This window comes from Erpetoichthys calabaricus, chromosome 11, assembly GCF_900747795.2.
Source record: "Erpetoichthys calabaricus chromosome 11, fErpCal1.3, whole genome shotgun sequence".
NCBI classification, from domain to species: Eukaryota; Metazoa; Chordata; class Cladistia; order Polypteriformes; family Polypteridae; genus Erpetoichthys; species Erpetoichthys calabaricus.
Genome location: NC_041404.2, coordinates 146,240,041 through 146,258,007, shown reverse-complemented (window position 1 = coordinate 146,258,007; position 17,967 = coordinate 146,240,041). Strand labels below are relative to the sequence as shown.

The window sequence follows — 17,967 nt, the reverse complement described above, 5'->3', positions numbered from 1 at the left end:
CATTTGAAAGTTGAGAATGATTCAGTGTTTCTAAGCTCAGTAGGTAATGAGTTCCAGAGCTTGGGAGCAGAACGGCTGAATGCTCTGGTTAGCCGAGTGAGAGGGACGGTCAGGTGGATGGAGGAAGAGGATCTAAGGTTACGAGAGGGAATGGCAACATGAAGAAGGTCAGACAGATATGGAGGGGCGAAGTTATGAACGGCCTTAAATGTTAACAGCAGAACTTTAAAATCAATTCGAAACTTAATTGGGAGCCAATGAAGCTGCTGCAAGACAGAAGTAATATGGTGAATAGACGCGGCTCGACTTATGATGTGGACAGCAGAATTCTGGACCAGTTGAAGCTTATGGAGAGATTTATTAGAGAGACCAAAGAGGAGTGAATTGCAATAGTCAAGATGAGAAGTAACAAGACTGTGAACAAGGCTGGCAGTGGTATGGGGAGTGCGATTAATATTACGTAGGTAAAAGTAGGCAGACCGGGTGATGTTATTAATGTGAGATTGGAAAGATAGAGTACTGTCGAGGATGACACCCAGACCCTTGACCTGAGGTGAAGGGGAGACAAAGGAGTTATCATTAACAAGTGAAAGATTATCAGCAAGAGGATGTGCCTGTGTTGTTAGGTTTCTTCTCACGTCCCTAAGGTGTGCCTGCCAGGCTTACTAGTGACTTGGTGCAAAGTGATCGTGGGTGTTGGCATGAATGTACACTGGGACTCTTGTGCCAGGTTCCTCCAAGTCTGTAATGGAAAACAAAGGTCCAGGATATTAAATTCTTCAATGTCAGCGTTCATTAGAGTTGGCACCATCCCCAAAGGCAAAGATGTGCACAACAAACCTGTTCCAAAGAAGTTTATCACTCAGTTCATTTCTGGGCAACCATTTTGTCCACATTTCCTCTCTTTATCTAACTGCTTGTTGCTGAATTTAAATCTATGAATCTTCACTTGGACAAAATTAAGGGGGGCTTTTACATGACAATGGCCCGAGGCCACTCACCGGGTCATACAGAAGCTCAGTTGTCTGTGCGGCTGCCTGTCTGCCACACACGGAGCGTTTTGGTTTCAGGCTCTCCAGATGACTGTGCAGACGCTGCCGGTGTGCTTGTCGCTTGGCGTTCTCTTTCTGCCTCAAATTTGTGGAATCCATAATGCTGTAGAGAGAAATGCACACTTGAAGATCTGCATGAACGGATTTCTCTTTTTTGCTGCTTTCAATTCATGTAAAGAAAGTGGGGAGTCAGAATGGATGTGAGCAAAATAAGCAACATGCCATCTATGAAGAATGGGGCGGCATCTCTAGACTTTTGAGATGGCATGGTGTGCTTGTGAGAGAAAATAGAATTTCTAAAATAATAATTCTATATTTAAGACGTCTGTGCCTTGGATGCCATGTTACATACTGGGTAAGCTACAGTAATGCATTTTGATAAGATTTTCAATGAAGGTGTTTTGTGATGATGGTATTTGTGTAGCTACCTTTAATAAGCAATTCCATATCTTAATTTTATGAACATTCCAAACCATTATTCTCCAAGCCAATATTACAGGCTGAAGCCCCCATGACTTGCTGATTTATCTTATCTTTAAGGAAATTTATGGTGCATACTGAAGAATGAAATCCATACCCATTAATCACTGCAGAGCTTCTTGTGTCATCATTCAAGGCAGGATCTCGACCCGGTGGTTCCTTTTTTGGAAGCTTCTCCTCAGCCGCTCCATTAACGTGCTTCTTGTCCTCTGCCATGGGGCGCGGACACGTCAGGTCATTCGTTGTCCCCATTTCACTTCTGCTGCACTTTTTTCTCCTCTTGCTGCTCGGCAAGATCAGTCCTTCCTTGGGCTTCTTGGGATCACAAAATGGCTTTTTTTGACTAAAATTTAACGCATTTGCAGCATTTTCTTTATTTGCCTCCTTAAGTTTCTGAAGCAGAATGCTTTTTCCTGTAAGTAAACTTATACAAGAGGAAAAAACAAAAACAAAATCAGAATATAAAATATATAATTTTAACATCTTGTAATGATATAAGTCAGTGGTTCTCAAACTGTGGGGCGGGCCCCCCTGGGGGGGTGCGAAGTAACAAAAAGGGGGGCGTGAAGATGTGAAAAAAAGAAAACAAGAATCAAAAATATGAAAAACACATCTATTGAAACCAAAACAAGTTAACTTAAACTACATTCTGATATTAGAAAAATAAATATAGAGTTAGATAAATATAAAAGTTAAGTAGGTATAATGAAATATGCATCTATGATATATCATTAATTAAAAAAAGAACAAATTGGTATTAGTGGGCTCCTTTTAAAAAAATGTTAGGGGGTCGCGATTAAAACTGTTATGAAAACTTGGGTCACAAATACTTAAAGGTTGAGAAACGCTGAGGTTGAGGACGGACCCCGACTCACCAAGATCCCGCTCGAGTAATGTGACTTAAGGTGGCTGACCAGTTGTATATGTGAAAGGGGGCAGTAATTAGCGCTGCTGCCACAAAACCCCACCCAGCCACTGTTAATTAAAATATTAGAGTATACAAACTACAATTAAATGTATTTTAGGGAGACTCTGTATAACCCAAAGGTTTGGATAATGTGCGATCACATTTGTCTTTCAGTCACGATCAGGTATACAACATCATGTAAATCGTCATGAGTGACATTAACCCACTCACATGTCCTACTCAGAATGCTGTCATGCAAATCAATAAATGTAACAGTAGAAAAAATAACTTTGTAATACCAGCTTAACAATGAAAACCATGATAGAAATAGAATTCTCAAAGATGACAACCCAAAGAGACAGAGTGACACATATAGCATAGACTCCATAATAATCTACCAGAGGAGTTGCTGATTCAGTTCTACATAGCAGTAGCCGAGTCTGACCTCGGCTCGTCCATCACAGAGCGGTTTAAATCCACAACTAAACAAGATGAGAACAGGCTTCAACGAATGCAACACGTTCACAATGGCTTATGGGTAGTTAGAACACACATGGTACAGCGCTCTGTCGTTACTGTAGTTGAAGCCAAAGTCAAATGAACATGGACACTTCGCTATGGAATTGCACCACTGTTGAACAACATGCCATAGGGACATGTCAGAAGGAGAGAAACCTGCTGAAATTCACCAAAGGATGTTGGCCTGCAGGTCAGTAAGCTGTTTGGGGAGCCATCTTGCACAAACGTTATGGTACCTCAAGTTATCATGTACTACGGCACGTGCAGATCCATAGCCGATATACAAATGTGTAGCTACAGTGGACAGCATAATCCATCGGTTTTCTCTGATGGAGGCATCCACCATGTCAATGTGGGCTTGTGTGCGCGATATTGATGGTCAACCAGATCGAGCTTCATCGGTTACACTTGTTCTTCCAGTTTTAAACCTTTCTACTCAATCAAACGTTTGGTCGAGTTTTTACTTCCACACTGAGCCAACATCCTTTGGGGAATTTCAGCAGGTCACACCGAAACAACTGTTTGACAAAGAAACTGTAAGGGCGTGTGAAGCACAGGATCTCAAGGTTTTTACTGACATGACATAACCCCAGGTGTGGTGAACATCCATCCATTATCCAACACGCTATATCCTAACTACAGGGTCACGGGGGTCTGCTGGAGTCAATCCCAGTCAACACAGGGCGCAAGGCAGAAAACAAACCCCGGGCAGGGCGTCAGCTGTGGTGAACATGCAATATTAAAAAAAAAACAGGAACACAACAATAAATTGAAGTACAAGTAAAAAGCTGGAGAATATCCTACATTGTCTGTGCGGCATGGATGTCACTCGACTCCTCCTCATCTGACGACGATGAAACGCTGCACCTGCTAAAAAAACAACATTGTAAGCTTTAAAATGTGCAATGCATTAATGACTGCAGGAGCCCATGCTGTATACATAAAACTGAGTATACACAATATACATAAACTGTACTTGTTACATATTACTGTTCATATACAGTATATAAAATACAGCATATATTTAGTCTCTCTTTCTCTATCTGTATATATATATATATATATATATATATATATATATATATATATATATATATATATATATATAAACGCACATGACATCTCGACAGGAGGCATATGGGAGACTCTGAAGTCAGCTCGAAGAAGGTTCTGTGGTCTGATGAGATCACATTTGAGATTTTTGGCCATCAGACTAAACGCCATGTTACACGGCATATTATCAAAATCAGACCATTGCCACTGTGAAGTGTGCTGGTGGCCACAAAATGAATTCCACAGAGATTTAATGGTAAATAAAAATGAAATGTTAAAACTTCAAAGTAGGTGCATACTCTATAGAGGCGCGGTATCGTATTGTATCTTATCTTAAATAGTAGCTCAAGGTGGGATGTGTTTGTTTGTCACCTGATTCTACACCTTTGGTCCCAGCTCAACAACATCTTGCACACATATATTAGTCTGTCATAAGGAGACAATAGACTACCATGGAAACAAACATTTTGACAGTGAGGATACCTTTGGGGAGTTTTTTCCTTTTTAATACCATGAATTTTAAGGACAGTGCCACCTGCTGGCTCATCAGCTCACAGCGAGTGGAATCCATATTAGCAGAGAAAAGGACCACAGATTAAAATTACTTACCTGGGCAATGCCAGGTGCTGCTATTAGTATTACTTACATGCATATATACACACACACACACACACACACACACACACACACACACACACACACACACACACACACACATATACACATTAGTCAAAATTATGTTAACACTAATGGATTATTTTTTACCTTGACCACACCTTTCCAGGTTGATGGATAGGTCATGGTGGAGCATTGCCATGGCCTAAACCAGTGGTTTTCAAACTGTGGGGCGGGCCCCCTAGAGGGGCACAAAGTAACAAAAAGGGGGGGGGGGGCGCAAAGATGTGAAAAAAAGAAAACAAGAATCGAAAATATGAAAAATACATCTATTGAAACCAAAACAAATTAACTTAAACTACATTCTGATAATAGAAAAATAAATATAGAGTTAGATAAATGTTGATAAAAGTTAAGTAGGTATACTAAAATATGCGTCTATGATATATCATTAATTAAAAAAGAACAAATTGGTATTAGTGGGCTCCTTTCAAAAAAACGTTAGGGGAGCGCGATTAAAACTTCTGAAAATCTCGGGTCGCAAATACTTAAAGGTTGAGAAACGCTGGGCTAAAACACTCCCCTGATTTGGCGCTTTGTGATTTCTGGTTATGGGGTATGGTGAAGGAGAGTGTGTATAATAGGAACGTTTGTGTTATCAATGACCTGAAGGACAGAATACGGACTGTGGTATCATCTATTCCCTGTGAAATGTGTGTCCCGGCTTTAAATGTTACTGTTGCTCGTTGGTTTTTGGGTGTTGAACATGATGGTGAACAGGTTGAGACATTCCTGTAAATCATCTTGCACATATGAAGTATGTTTTGCGAATAAATTGTTTCTGCCATTCAAATGTATTATATATGTATATCACACACACACACACATATATAAAAATTCAAATAAAAACAAACCCCTTGCCATGCAATACCTAATTTTTAGTAACCTCTTATGTAATCAATGCCGTATATATGAATTATAAGCTAAAAATATTTTACATAAAGTAATGTATAATAAAAAAAAGCTTCATTTTTGGTTATATAAAATATTGAATTTCTCTACATAACAGATTCAATTTCATTTTAACAATTTTTTCTTCTCTGCCCCCCCCCCCCCCCCCACCATGTGCTCATTCAGAATGAGGTATGCACCAGACCCGGACATTCCAAGGCCCCGCTTGATCACCACGTCTTTCTGTTTTACCGCAGACTCCGCACCTTTCTGCTTTGACTTCACGGATTGCCAAGTATTCCTTAGGCTCAGTGCGACTGAACCGACCGGTTGGTTTTGCATTTCGCAGGTCAACGTAGACAGTAGGTCGACGATTTTTCTTTGGTTGACTCAGTTTCTCTCCTTTAATTTGCTCCGTTTCAGAAAATGGAGATTTCAAAGACAACCTGTCTCTGTCATGTGAAACAGAGAAAGGGGAGAACAAAAAGAGGATTAAGAGCTTGAGGATACAAAGGAACAATTTCTTTGTTTGATTTGTGATTTATAATTTTTAACAACATGAAAAATACATTAATTTTTGGAAATGGTTGTTCACTCACAGCCCATCACTAAATTCTTTAAATGGATTCATGCTTGTTATGTTTACTTCAAATAATATGCACAATGACCCATCATTAAAACCATTTCTTAGGTTTGTTTCAAGCCAAAAAAGCAAGAAAGAAAGTGAGATGTTATATTATAGTTTTCAAAATTCAGATGCCATACACGGTCTCATATCATGAAGGCCTGTGAGAGGCTGGTGCTGGACCATATGAGGCATCTTGTGGTAGACCACCTGGACCCACTGCAGTTTGCCTATTGGACAAATATTGGTGTGGAGGACGAAATGATCTCTCTGCTCCAAAAGGCTGGATGATGCCGGCAGCACTGTGAGGAGGATGCTTTGTGATTTCTCCTGTGCCTTCAATACCATCCAGCCATCCTTGTAAGGGTTAACCTCAGAGATCTGCAGGTGGATGAGCTGATGGTGTCCTGACAATGGACTGTCTGTCAGGCAGACCTCAGCTTGTAAGACTCAAGGACTATGTGAGCAACTCTGGAGCACCACAAAGAGCAGGCCTCTCTGCTTCTCTTCACTCTGTACACCTCAGACTATAAATAAAACACCAGGCCATGTCACTTGCAGAAATTCTCAGATCATTCCACACTTATGGGGTAAATTGAAACGGGGGCTGAGACAGAGGAGAGGAGTCAGGGGGAGAACTTTGTTTCTTGGTGAAAGGAGAATGATCTGAAACATGACATCAGCAAAACCAAAGAACTGCTTATTGACTTTCGCCACACCAAAGAGCCTCTATGTCTGGTCACTATTCAGTAAGTGGATGTAGAGGTGGTCCCACACCTACAAGTACTTGGGGGTCCACATTCTTGGAATACAGAAGAACTAAATAAGGACAAAACACACAGTCACATGCTAAATGCTGCTATAAGAAAAAAAAAATCCATGCAATTTTAAGCTTCTAAATCAACCAACAGTGATCTCTCACACATTCAGTTAAATATGGGGATGAAAAGCAAAAAATAATTTTTTATGATGTACGCAATTGCTGGACAAATCAGATCCCACTCCAACACCAGAAGCATCCGCTTCTACTTCAATTGCAGGACTGGGGAACACTAATACCGTCTGTTATAATGGAAAGTTATAAACTCAGTTATGTCACTAAACATTCTTTACATCATCCTCAGTATGTACAGAGTCTGTCAATAATAAAAGAGCTGTCAGCATGGAGAGGAAGAGGAGCATCACAGATCTTGCTTAGACTGAAGCTTTGCTTATCTCCATTGAAAGAAAGAATGCCGTACCTCAAAACCGCATGTTCCTCTGTAAGCAAAGAAGGAAAGAGACCTCTGGTAGTGATCAGGTCTTCATCTAGCTCCATTTGCCCTCCAGACTGCTTTCGACAAAAATCAGTTAACTTCTCCATCAAGTCCCCATGAGCACATTCTCCAGAATGCCCTGTGGATGACAAGCCAACAAGCAGTGAGACTCTCGATATTCTGTCAGTCATTGTCTTCTACTGGAGGGCCAAAGTAGGTCTTCTGGGCAGCATGTTGGTGGCACTCATTAAATAACAGGGTACATCATATAAATCATTTGAAAAAGGTAGAAAAGCTTTAACAACAAGTTAATCAGAATCGGTCAAAATGTAATGAATATTTCACCTCTGTCTAATGCTACACTTCATTTCTAGGTGACTCTCCTGTACATCTTTGGGATATGTTGACGTTGCAGAAATTACGTCAACTTAAAATACGTAATCAACTCTTCTTTACCGTACCTTTAGGGTACTTTATATAGTCCATGTACTCACCAGCTCTAGCCACTCTTCCTCAGTTGTTTTTATTAATTCATCTTGAACTGTAATTAATGAAAAACCTTTCACTCAGGGGTTGTGATATACAAAATAGTAGAAAAGGATAAGGAGACCAATCCAGAGATCAGCATTGTCAGAGAAAGCAAAAGGTCAAAAAAGGGAGACCGTGAACACAAAGCAAATTAAGAAAACAATCAAAAGTCAAGATGAGGAAGCAAGAGTCTAATACCAATAGAAAACAGAATAAAGAATCAAAGCACAAAAACGCAATGAAGGTTTTTTGGTCCACAAAACATAGACTGAGGATGACCTTTTAACCCACTGCATTGTTCGTGACCCTTGTGGCTCCACCCCTAACTACAGCAACATCATCCTAGTCTCCTGGCTTGGCAGGAAACAGATAGCTAATTTTGTGAGTCGGACTTGCGAGACGCATGCGAAAGGCAAAACAAAATATAAACAAAAAAAAATTTTAGAAAAAATGAAGCGACTGAAACCCAGACGAGAAGCAAAAATCTCAGTCAGTCAGGCAAGAAGTAAAAACACCAACATCAATAACACAAGAGAGACTTTTTAAAGGATGTAATTACAGATTGGATAAATCTTGGTACAGACGCTGACCTTTTATCCTGTTGTACTGATGAAGTCAAGGTCATGACCCCAGAGACCACGCCCCTACAAAACACAGGACTCTACCCTAATGATGGTTACGCAAAATGTCTAAGAGAAAAAGGCCATAAGACCATAAAGATTCAGCCCTGATCATGACACCTAACAATGAGTACTCAAAATGGCGACACCTGGTATAAAGAAAATGACGGTGAAAACAGTTCAAAGTAAGTAACAAAATCCAAAACCAGACATTGTAGCAAGGGATTAATGTAAAAAAATGGACTCCTTGCCTATACAAAAACTGAAATGGGAAACTCTTAAGAACACAAACAAACAAATTCTTCATAACATTAGGATTGCACCTCTATTCTGTAATTGGATTTTACCTTCTAGTTAAGACTCCCTGCCTGTTCACAAACGGCAAAATGTGAAAAAGCCCTGGCCCACAATAACAAACACAAGCCCCTTTAATATTCAGGGATTTATTAAGAATTCAAAAAAAAATTTACAAAGGAAAGCAAAGGCAGGAAAAAATAAAAAAGGAGGCAACAGAAAGGGTTTTCCTAAATTGAAGGACAGAAAGCAAACAAATTCAAGTAAAAATGCAAAGATGGCCTCTTATAACGAAAGCCAGAAGTCGCAGGAGATAAACACAATGGCGATGGAGCTCAGATCTTCTGAAACAGCACTGGGGGCTCCACCACACAGAACACAAAGAACATTGGGGGGTTGGGCGAAGGTCAGAATATTTCTTGTTATTTTTTTAGGCACTGAATTTAAAAAAAAATTCCACAAAACACATAGTTTAGCTGTCAATTAGGTTTTTGTGAATATCAATATTTTATTCAATGATAATAAAATTTTAACGCATTTTGCACCACCACCACCACCTGATCAAAGTCCTGCACAGCCACCTGTGACGCTCGAATAAAAGTGGAAACTCCGAATGTCAGCAAGACCCCCCTACATCAAATCTTCTAGGGTAAAGCTTACAAAACAATAAGGGACTACTTAAAGGATAAGTTTGGTATTTTTCAAGTTGAAGCTATTTCTTCACAAACATGGTATATATACTATTGGACGAGAATGGGCATCCCAGCCAGGATGGAGGACGGTTTATTACCTAGATGGGAAGCCAGAACAGCAAAACAGACGGACTGGCTGGCAATATAACTTTGTGACCAGCCGGTATAAAATAATGGATCGACCAGCGGAAGAGAGAAGTCACTTCTCGGCAATAAAGAAAGAAGGGAGTTCCTACCCTGACAGCCCCTTCCATTGGCACCCAGTGACCCACACAGGACTGCAATTCTGGACTCCAACTCCAAACACCCGTGCAGGTGTCTCAGCTGGGTTGCCACACGATGACGACTGTCACCTGCCCTATGGGGGATGGAACTGCTCCCAAGTTCCGGCTTCCACTGGACCATGCACTATTTTATACTGGCTGGGCACAAAGTTATCTTTTCATCCAGCCGGCCAATCCATCTGTTGTTCTGTTTTTCAGCTTCCCATCTGGATAAGAAATCCTCCTCCTTCCCATCCGGGATGCCTGTTCTCATCCTACAATACATCTGACACACAAAATTTTGTTCTAATGTTAAGTGTTTTCTATAAATTAAGAAAAAAAAATACAAAACCATTCCGGCATTTTATAATGAAAGCAATGGGGCTCAACCAGAAAACAAGAGAAACGGGAACCTTATCAGTTACCTGGGTCCTCTGGCAAGACTGGACTTGGCGTTGCATCGCAGGAAGAATGGGCCTTCTCCTTCAAAGCATGCAAAACTTCATCAAGGTCCCATTTATCTAATAACTGAACCACAAATTAAAATAAGCAAACCAAGAATGGAGTGAGAAAAGCTGAAAAACCTTTAGAGTTAAATTTCACCAGAATCACACAATAAGGACTTTTCTGTGTAATAACCATTTTAACAACAAAGCTATCTTTTCATATGGCCTGCTGCAAATACTGCCCAATGACCTTTCCACAACTGAATACGTTTACACAAACTTAAGTCTGCGTTAGGCGCTTTCCCACCAAAGGTACTTTGTTTTCTGGAACAAATTAATTCCTGTACGGTGGAGGCTCTGGGCCACTTGGGGTCCGTGGTCACTTTCATGTTCCCACCATGCAACATGACTGTAACCTTTATACAAAATATGTGACATGTAAAGAAGACTGATGTGGTGCAAAGTGACGTATGTTAGGGAGTTCACATCGGCCCCCATATTGTCTCTGAGTTTTACAGGTAAACTCCCCACCCGACCACCATCAGGAAGCATCAAGAAGACAGCTAAGAGTGATCCAGTGCAAAGTGCAGCGTGATTGGGAGTTCACAGTGGACTCAATCCCACCAACTGATTTTTAAGAAGTGCTAACGACTTCATGGGGGGGGGGATGTCCCCATTTTCAATTCTTCAATGCAGCACATGGAGCAAGGAGGCGGCTCATGAAGAGTGATGCGATGTGAAGTGCTGCTCTCCATCATCACTGATAACTCTCCAAAGTTCAAACTACTAACAGATTTATAAGATGGTGCCAGTGCTTGTGATCAACCAATCAGTATAATTCATTGCCATAGCCCCACCCACGATAGCTCCTGGTTGAAGAAAAAGTACATGCCATGTAGAAGGAGCTAAAACAAGTACCAGGATCTACCTACCAGGAAGTATAACCCCACCAAATGTCATGTGGCAGCCAATCACAGTCACAGTGAAGATGCAAGAAGTGGCACTCACCTGGAGGGATAAAACAGGCAAACCATTGTTTTGATCTGATTCCTTGGACTTGCATCTTCTCTCCGATTCTGACTGAATCACTGAATCCTTGCCTTCAGTGGCTGCTGAACTGGACACTTTGTCCGGTCCTGGATGCTCTTCTTTGCCTTCTAACACGTCACATCTGTCATATGATGTCTGAGCCAATGATGAGAAGTCTTCCTCAATGTTTCTGCAGGGGTCTCCAGAACCATCTTGGCTCCCCTCTGGCGTGAAGCTCACATTCCCTGCTGTCCCCCAAGGACTCAGATCAACAGACCCTCTTGAAATCTCATTGCACGCCGGTGCTTTATCCATGTGAATCTGCAGTGACTGTGCTGAAGTCCCAGACAGCTCAGCCATCATGTCAGCAAGGGGCTGCTCAGAGTTAAGAAGGTCCTGAAGATGAGGACCATTTAAGGTTAATATTTCCTCTTGGTTGAGATCTTTGGTCTTTCCAGTGATCTCAGGTGTCTTAGGAACATCTAAAATGTCCACTGTGTCCTGAAAATAACAACATAACTGACAATTTAAACTTGTAATTGTTATTATGCAAGTTGGTTCTTAATTTTTTCAATTTTGTTAATTGTTCTTTTTCTTCTTGTTTATATTTTACTAGCTGTCCCCCGCGGCTCCTCCCACATAGTAGTGAAACAGGACAAACTTTAAAAATCAACAAACAAAACAGGTATCACTAGTGGAGCCCTGCCCAGCTCCCCACTCCTGACATCACGCTTCCCCTTACTTAACATCCATTAAGTAGTTCTCTTGTAAAAAGTGGACAGACATACAGACGTTGGATTTTCTATATTTTCTATATATATTGTGGGGAACAGCCCGGACACAGACAGGTAGACACGATGGTTTCACCACACACGTCTATTTACATTCATTGAAGTGCACATTCCCAGTGCCGCAGCACCAATCACCCCTTAAGTCCTTGGCCACAACACAATGCCTTCTCCAAGTCTCTGGTCCGCCTCCACTTCTCTTCACCAAGCTTCGTCCTCTTCCACCCGACTCTTGCCCCTGACTGGAGGGAGGCGGCCCCTTTTATACACCCCGGATGGACTCCAGGTGCATCCTAAGGGCTTCTGTAGCCACACCTCTGTGTGGCGGAAGCTCTGGCGGTGTATCCGGAAGTCCTCTGGGTGTCCCCAATCCTCTTCCCCCCAGCACTTCCGGGTGTGGCGGAAGTACTGAGGTCCAGGGCTCCCAAGGCATTGGGGCTCCCCCTGGCGGTCCCCACAGCAACCAGGGAGGATGCCCCCTCATATTCTGGAGGAGGCACAAGCCCTCCTCCGGTCCTCCTGGGCGTCCCGGCACCACAATAATATTATATATATATATATATATATATATATATATATATATATATATATATATATATATACACACACACAGATTTAATCTGGTAATCAGCCTTTTATTTAACTATCTATCAAAGGCAGGTAATAAAATAATTAAACATATTTGCTATCTCTTGCTGTACGTGTACCTTCAGCTCCATTCCTCTGTAATCATTTATGTGTGTGTGAATGTCTCTTAACTGGGGCTCCCTGTCTCGAGTGCGTTCCCATAAATCCTGCTTATTTTCAAGGCGCCTTTCTGTCCATCTTTGAAGGCGACTCTCTTAGCAGGCCTCATACTCCTTCACTCCTCCATGTGTATCTCACACTTGCTCTTTCCCTTTCGTTTCGTCACCAAACGGAGGGCGGAGGCGGAGTGGTGGCTCTGAGGCTAGGGATCTGCACTGGCAGTCGGAAAGGTTGCTGGTTCGAATACCGTAAAATGCCAATAGGGCCTCTGCTCTGTTGGGCCCTTAAGCAAGGCCCTTAACCTGTAATTGCGGAGCGCTTTGAGTAGTGAGAAAAGCGCTATTGTAAATGCAAAGAATTATTATTATTATTATTACCAAAGCCAAACTGACCAATAAAACTGATTAGAGGGAAAGGACACACAGACTTAGTGTTTGGGCCAAAGCTGCCCAATGGTTCAGTATTCCCAAGGTTTGCTGGGATTTGCAGTCCATTTAAGTAGTGCTGCTACAGCTTCGTCTGTAGTTAACCACTAAAGTCTCCAAAACTCACAAAATAATTTCCATTTAACTACTGATGATGAGCCTGCAAATAGGTGGAGCCACAAACTGTAAACCCGTAAATCACAAGGGCCAACCTGTAAACGTAAAGTATGACACACAGGAAGCAGAAATATCACATCTCAATACACAATGGGTGGTCTGAAACTTAAAAACACCCCTTATGAGAAGAGCCTAAGAGTCATAGTGGACTCATCACTATCTACATCAAGATAATTGGCCATTAAAACTGTTTATATGATGTTAGCTTATACAGCACAGTGTGTGGAGTACAAGTCATGGAATTATATAACACAATAGTGAGGCCTCACCTGGAGTTCTGTGTTCAGTTTTGATCTCCACATTACAAAAAAAGACACTCCAGCACTAGAGAAGGTCCGGAGAAGAGCAACTTGGCTGATTCTGGGACTGAGAGGTCCGAGCTATGAGGAGAGACTGAAGGAGTTCAGCCTTTTAATATTTACTTTTTTGGTCAATGCCTTTAAACAAGGTGACTTTTAACATTTGAGATACAACTGGTTGCATTTCTTTTGTTTTCATCTCAGTTGGAGCGACTTGTTCATGGTTGCACAGCATTAGTAGCGAGATTTGAACTCACACTCTCGGGGTTTGAAGTCCAAAGCCTTAACCACAACACCACACTACCTGTCTTTTCAGTTTAAGCAAATGGAGATTAAGAAGTGATGAAAGGAATTACTCCAGTGGATCCTAACACAGAGACACAGTTGGAAACCTGCTAAAGGTAAATTTCGTAAACGTTTTAGATGGTTTATCTTTACACAGACAACCATAGACACATGGAATAAATTACCAAGTGGGGTGGTAAAGAGCACGAAACCCCGGGATCTTCAAATCTCAACTTGATGTTATTTTGGACAATCTTGGTGAATAGGACTGGTGAGCTTGTTAAGTGGAATGGCCTGCTGTCATCAAATTTTGCTAATGGTGTAATGTTTAATTCACCACAAATAAAACAACCAGTCAAACGTAAGGTGACCAAAACCCAAAGGGTGCAGTGGTACAAATGCCATCCACCTCAGCAAAGTGTCTGTGATTATGGGGAGAAACAAAACAATTCATGTTTTGGGAACAAAGCACAAAGAGAAGGAAGACTCACAATTACCTCCAGCAGAGGTGGACTCTTCATGGGCCCAGTAATCAGCGTGGCCGGCTTACGGTGAAATACCTGCACGTCACTCTCTTCATAGTCAGACTGCAGAAAAGGGAATTAAATAATGAATTAATCAATCAAAATTCACATTCATTTCACTTTGCTTGTTACTGAATACCATGAATGGTGCACACACAAAGAAATGAATTAGATAGATAGATAGATAGATAGATAGATAGATAGATAGATAGATAGATAGATAGATAGATAGATAGATAGATAGATAGATAGATAGATAGATAGATAGATAGATAGATAGATAGATATGACAGGCTCCACAAATAATCATGAATAATAGATTTATGAAATACCAACAAGGTCACGATTTTAAAAGAACAAGCACAAAGGCTCAGTTCAGGTTTTCTTCATTTGTTGCATCATGCTAGGTGGCCTACTAGACATTAAAGATTTCTGGTTTGTCTACAAATTTGGAACCTTTTTAAAGCCGAAAACAACCAACTTCAATATGCAAAGACGTATTCTCAGAATGAAATGGTTCTGTGTCAAGCAAGGGGTGTAGGAGGGACCACACCACTTATTCGGTGCTGGTCGACATCAATATGGAGCCCTTAGTGTGTGGCGTGTGTACCCCTCAGTATCCATTAAATAGAAGGGGGAATGGAAAAATCTGGAGCACTGCATTTCTTAACTTACATAAAGTGTCTGGAGTGTGCCAAAGGCTTTAACTTAAGTGGTCGTCTATGTCATCTAATGGATTGACTGGTTCTGAACCCAGTAAAGTGCCATTCAAGAATCAGGTTTTTTAAGAGTGCAGCCAGAATATGCAGACACCCACCTACATACAGCCACACCAACAAAGACCACGTACTGCAAGGATGGCCAACTCCAACTCTGGGGGTCTCAGAAATGTTGATCTGCTCAGGTCCAAAAAAACATTTTGTCAGTGGTCTTCGAAAAAAGAAACTGTCTACTGTGGCTGAATGAGAGCAGCACCAGTAAGCCATGTAATTAAATAACGGGTTTAAATAACAACAGAACTGGCTTCAAATTAAGAAACTGGTTGGAGTTAGCTGGTTATCTATTGGCTCGATTCATACCTCATTTTTCTTTGGCTGCCATTAAAAGAAAAAAGTAACAATTTTTCAAATTTACAGTACCTCCAATTTACAGCCAGTCAAGTCAACTTTATTTACAGAGCACATTTAAAACAGCAGAAGTTGACCAAAGTGCTGTAAAGCTTCCATAAATACACTAATACATACAGAGCCGTTTAACCAGCATCACAGACCCCCGGGCAAAAGTAGTGCGCTGGGGCCCCTAATTCGATAGCAAAACAGAAACATACATAGGCACCAGAAACAGTGTGGGCACCTATGCTTCTGGGGAACCCCGGCCAGTGCCCATTGTTCCCATATGGTAAGACAGCCCTGAATACATATATAGATACAGTAAGTAAACACACCAAAAATAAAAACTCACATACAAGTTTAAAAAGCCAAGGCAAAAAGAGGTTTTCAAGTGGGATTTAAAAGTGACCTAAGTTGGTGCTGACCTAATATAAAAAGACAGACTGTTCCAAAGTTTAGGGGCAGCTACTGTAAAAGCACAACACCCTCTAAGATTAAGTCTAGATCCCAGCACAGAAATTGGTCAATGAGAAGGAAAACAGCAGGATGGAAAACCAGGAGATGAGATGGCCACCCCGATTACTTGCCAGCACAGATAGTAATGCAGAAAAAATCCACCAAGACTTACCAAAGAGCTGTCAGAATCAAGAGAAGGGACACGGGTGTCGATGTTTGTGAAGATGGATTCCCAGTTTGGCTGACCGCTCCGCTGCTCTTGAAGCTGAACACCACTTAGCGCAGAATCCCCCAAGAGGTGCCAGTCTTTGGTAGCCATTTTCTAGGTTTGATCTCTTCAGCTGAAACACATGAAACATCAATGAGAAGAAATCAAGAGAGGACTGATCGACAGTTGGTGTGATTTAATTACGTCAAGTGAGTTAACCTTTCCTCTGCGGCCATTCAGCACTCAAAATTCAGAACTGACCTTTTCCATCAGGACTGTGGGTGGCTAGAGTCCATCTCTATAAGATAAAGAACAGGCCTGACCCTGGGGTCGCCGGTATAAGGCGGTGTCGTATCGTACACACATTCACAATCGAGGATGAGAGTGGGATAACTTTATCAATCCGATGACAACTTAAACAAACACCCTTGTCTAAAACATCACTTTTTTAACTTTACAGAATAAAACTTGGCCAATCGTGTTTCTAGGCATGAAATGAAAAAGGATCAAAAGTTATTCTCCCTCCGATGACACATTAAACTGTCATTTTGTATTTTCTTTTCCACGACCCCAACAAACCTGAAATTGCAGTTTAAAGGAGGGCGACGAATGCCGCGTGCCCGTGTTGCTATAGCAACGCGAAGAAGGACGCGCTCCCGAGTTTGTCTGTTCAGATTCATTTCTTCTAGCCCGCTTTAAAATGAAATTTCCAAAAAAATTACACTTTAATGAGATTTAATTTCAGAGCGGTACCTGGTTCATTATCACTAACGAGTCACTTTTCTGTTTACTTTGCATTAATAACTGCTAATAACGAACAAACACCTTTCAGGATAGCAGCTCTGACAAATAGTTTTGCAATTTGCAGAGACAAGTGCCGTTTAAAACAGTTTTATATCTATAAAATATAAACTTTACTTACGTTTTCCCACGTTTACTTATGCACCTGCTAGATGCTGCAGCGTTTTACGAATAAGCATGAACCGTGTTTATCGTTGCCTTCAAGGATAAAACTACCTTTCGAGACTCGTCTCGCCATTGGCTAGTACTTTAATGACGTTCCTGTTTTCTCCGCCTCCCTTAGGGGTTTTATGGGAAATGTCGTTCCTCGTAAACGCACCAGTCTCTCGAAACCAAGCATTCGGTAACAGAGAAAAGACTACATATCCCAAACGCGACAAGAGCGGGCTCCTTTCTACTACGAAGTCACACAAACGGATGAGTGTGGAGTCGGTTTAAGTTGTTGCCTCGCTAATCAGTTGGGACAGTGGGACTTTTAACGATCTTTAATTCACGCATCTGAGAAGGTAACGTAGACAGAAGGGTTCTTACCATTGTCTTTTTATTACGACTGTTTTCAAGTTTTCTTTTCAGCTGTGGCACTGCAGAGTTTTGGTTTTCTTGTGTGCTTTCTTGACCAGATCGCAACCGGCACGCTCGATTGTGTCCTTAAAAGCGCCATAGAGAGCTGGTTTAAGTTACTGGCGTGATCAAATACACACAGGAAAAACCGGGCACGATCGAGTGAGTGTACACTAAAGTTCGATTGAAAAAAGAAAGAGAAGAGCTGGATAACGTGAAAGGTGTAGAGGAATCGGTGATTGCTGTGGTGCTGTTTA

At 41.4% G+C, this 17,967-nt stretch overlaps 2 protein-coding genes across 5 annotated transcripts in view; one reads left to right on the top strand and one right to left on the bottom strand.

Moving 5' to 3' along the window:
• The window catches only part of LOC114661122 (dynein axonemal assembly factor 8), a 55,774-nt gene extending 38,397 nt beyond the window's left edge, over nt 1-17,377 (bottom strand). For 2 of the 3 annotated variants that reach the window (XM_028814264.2, XM_028814265.2), the window contains exons 1-10: nt 17,271-17,377; nt 16,313-16,481; nt 14,543-14,638; nt 11,310-11,831; nt 10,281-10,383; nt 7,444-7,597; nt 5,844-6,029; nt 3,763-3,828; nt 1,630-1,956; nt 1,002-1,155 (exon numbers count right to left, since the gene is read on the bottom strand). In XM_028814264.2, coding sequence (XP_028670097.2) covers nt 1,002-1,155; nt 1,630-1,956; nt 3,763-3,828; nt 5,844-6,029; nt 7,444-7,597; nt 10,281-10,383; nt 11,310-11,831; nt 14,543-14,638; nt 16,313-16,459 — 1,755 coding nt within the window. In that variant the 5' untranslated portion in view covers nt 16,460-16,481; nt 17,271-17,377. The remainder of the gene's footprint in view (nt 1-1,001; nt 1,156-1,629; nt 1,957-3,762; nt 3,829-5,843; nt 6,030-7,443; nt 7,598-10,280; nt 10,384-11,309; nt 11,832-14,542; nt 14,639-16,312; nt 16,482-17,270) is intronic. The other variant, XM_028814267.2, reaches the window with a different exon arrangement.
• Nucleotides 17,378-17,519: 142 nt separating this feature from the next.
• anks3 (ankyrin repeat and sterile alpha motif domain containing 3) overlaps nt 17,520-17,967 on the top strand; it is a 38,084-nt gene continuing 37,636 nt past the window's right edge. For both annotated transcript variants that reach the window (XM_051933676.1, XM_051933675.1), the window contains exon 1: nt 17,520-17,655. The gene's annotated coding sequence lies outside the window, so the exon portion shown is untranslated. The remainder of the gene's footprint in view (nt 17,656-17,967) is intronic.